Source organism: Miscanthus floridulus, chromosome 5 (genome assembly GCF_019320115.1).
Source record: "Miscanthus floridulus cultivar M001 chromosome 5, ASM1932011v1, whole genome shotgun sequence".
In the NCBI taxonomy this organism is placed as follows: domain Eukaryota; kingdom Viridiplantae; phylum Streptophyta; class Magnoliopsida; order Poales; family Poaceae; genus Miscanthus; species Miscanthus floridulus.
In genome coordinates, this window is record NC_089584.1 from 34,414,480 (window position 1) to 34,417,515 (window position 3,036).

Sequence of the window (3,036 nt, forward strand, 5' to 3'; positions counted from 1 at the left end):
CCCATATACAAGGTGCAAATCAAAGGAACCTAAGGTATAATTGACATCAGCCAAAGTTTATATTCCATCATCCCACCGAGGCAGGTTTGCACTAGCTTCATTGACCATTTTTACTAGAGTAACCTGCATTGAGAAAAGATTAGGAAAGGCCAGATTAGTTTGTCAAGTACATTAGCAGTCAAAAGAAAAGTTCATGTAAATGGTGAGCATAAAATAATCGTGCGGATGGTGAACATTTATAGCACATCGATACCATAATAGATTCATTGTATCATAACAAAATCATGCCAAGCCTTTTCAATTTATCTGCTAATACACGTACCACACTTTCTGGGACTCCAGGAGGGGGCAATGTAAGATTTCTTGGTGGTGGCCTAACTAGGAATGATCTTTTGTTAAATCTCCATTCACCACTCCCATAGGTCAATTCACCCAGAAAGATAATTTATTGTAAAATACTGTCAGTAAAATAACAGGAGCAGTAAAATATCTACTTTATGCACTAAATTTTTCTTTAACTTCATATAAAAACCAGATATATAGAAGAAATTCAGCAATTTGGGATTCTAATACCTTTAGTGAATAGTCGCATCCATAAGTGAAGTGGATTATAAATGTATTTCCGAGCTTTGTATCATAGGGTGGTTGAATTTGTTGTTTACCATCATGTCAATCAAACACATTATTTGAAGTGAGGAATACTATCAACATAAAAACGCAAACAAATGGAGCACCTGGATCATGAAATCTTTACGAAGGATATGCTGAACCCCATGCAATGCGCTAGCAACAGCGTATGCATACCTAAAGGTCAAAGAAAAAGGCTGGAATTGTAATAACATAACAAGTGGACATAAGAACTTGCACAATTTGGATACAGGATAAGGTAATTCTTACATTTCCAACACCCATCCAAAAATTTGATCTGTCTCTTTATCCTCTTTCATTTGAATTGACACATTCATCCATATGGGGGCAATCTTCTCAAGAAGTGTCTGAAATGTTTTCTCACATGAAAAGAGATTTTGTTAAGTGAGGTATTATGAAGTTACTAAACCCAAACAGTAAGCAAGTGAAGTAAAAAACCCTGAATGCTAATGCACCAAACGGATGGTCAGCAAATCAATACATGCGTAGGTAAAGGGTGTTAAGTGTGCAACAAGAATTACCTTCTTAATGATTACAGGAGAATTCCCAATAGGATCGATATCTGTGATGGGGCCTCTTTCTTTAGCATAGTATTTCCTGATAATTTTTTCATGTTTTGATGGTGTAATGTAAAGGAAGGGGAATGCCGCTGGATCATTGTCGAGGGCCAAATTTGGCAAAGGTTTCACAAATATATGATCTGGTTCTGCCATTAGTATGTACCTGCCATTTTCACCAAAGCAGAACAGTAATATACACATTAAATTAGTATAATCCTTATTATTTAAGAATGAAGAAGGAAACTATTCGATTTTTGCTATTTTATAAGTCATGCCTTACTGTACGCTAAATCACGAGATTTGTGTGGAAGGTTAAAACTTGCAGCTGAACAGAAACTATATAGCAAAATAAAGAACACAGATACTCCATGGGAACTTACTCTTCTTCAATCATTGCTTTCTGAAGCCACTGCACAAATGCCCACGGTCTGTTCAGGACCACATATCCCTGCAAAAAGAACATTGGAATGTCAAGGTACAGGCCATCAAGACTAAATGTCAGACAAGGAAATCAGTTGAATAGATACTTCAATCACGAGACATCAACAAATTACAGAGTACATGCTAATTTTTTTTTTGGAAAAATTAGTTGTATAGCATCGAAAGATCATGATCTCCGTAAAATTTATGCCCCTATAAAATATCATCGAAAAAGATTGGACCGTGAACTAAAAATAGCATTCTGTTAAAATGGAGTGACGGAAGTGACGGAACTCGCCATGAACAGGAACTGCTCCTGCGGCACCACCGTCACCACGCGCACGTTTTGGCGCGTCGAGCGCGAGCCTGACGGCGACGCACGCGCTGGCGTTCTTGTCGGCGTCGAACCAGGCAATCTCGTTGCGGACATTAGCGGAGCCAGAAGCTTTTATGAGCCCAGGCAATTTTTATTATGCAAAAATATTTAGCTAGAAAATTACCGGATTCTACCTCGCTATAAAGAAAATTTCCTTTTCATCGCTGGTGACGAGCCCGGCCGGCCGCCCGGGGTGGCCAGGTGGTGGCTCCGCCAGTGGTCACGGAGCACGGCGGCGAACACCTTCTCGCGACTCACGCATACGCTTGGTGAGGTTCCTACCGATCGTGTCCCAGAACACGTGCTGCACCGTGTTGAACAGCAGCGCCGCGGATGACATGCCGATGAGCAGGTAACAGTACTTGGCGATCTCGCGCTTCATGTACCGCGGGTCCAGCGCGTAGTAGACACTTAGCAGGACGTTGAGGATGTAGGCGAAGATGGCGCTGAAGGAGCCGCGCAGACCATGGAACCGAGGGAGCCGACGAGCGCGTAGGCCCACTCGGGCGAGTTCATCCTGGCGAGGTGCAGGAAGGAGCTGGCATCGGCGCCGGTGCGGAAGGCGAGCTGCTTGTCGGCCATGGTCCGGTAGTGGTGGTGCGCCTGATCATGAAGCGGTCCAGCGCCTCCTGCACGAGCTTCTCCGACTCGGAGTCAAGCAAGCGTGCTGGTGGCCTCGTCCAGCAGCAGGATGGCGGGGTTCTTGAGCACGGCGCGTGCGATTGGAAGGTCCTAATGGCTAAAGGGGGTGATCAGCTTATTAAAAATTTCTACAACAACACTTAACAAACCGGTTAGACAATTATGAGGCCAAGCAAGTGTTGCGCTATCCTAGTAAAAATGCAAGCCACCTACCATAATTTTAATTTCTATAGTTTCTAACCACATAATGGCTATGTCACTACACTAAGTTAGTGCGCTCTCAAATGCTAACTAAAGAGCCACACTAACCAAACTAACAAGCTCTCACGACTAGCTACAATAAAGAGCTTGACAACTAGTTTGCGGTATTGTAAAGAGAGAGAGCAAGAT

The 3,036-nt window shown here is 42.9% G+C and overlaps 1 protein-coding gene across 1 annotated transcript; it reads right to left on the reverse strand.

Annotated features, from left to right (window-relative positions):
• Positions 1–57: 57 nt before the first annotated feature.
• Positions 58–1,653, reverse strand: LOC136451933 (hydroxyproline O-arabinosyltransferase PLENTY-like). Its single transcript, XM_066452609.1, has 7 exons — positions 1,589–1,653; positions 1,170–1,371; positions 898–995; positions 741–804; positions 575–651; positions 323–434; positions 58–123 (listed from the first exon to the last, which is right to left on the reverse strand). Exons 1-7 carry the CDS (start codon positions 1,600–1,602, stop codon positions 58–60), a joined length of 633 nt encoding a protein of 210 aa, XP_066308706.1. The 5' UTR covers positions 1,603–1,653.
• Between the last annotated feature and the right edge of the window lie 1,383 nt (positions 1,654–3,036).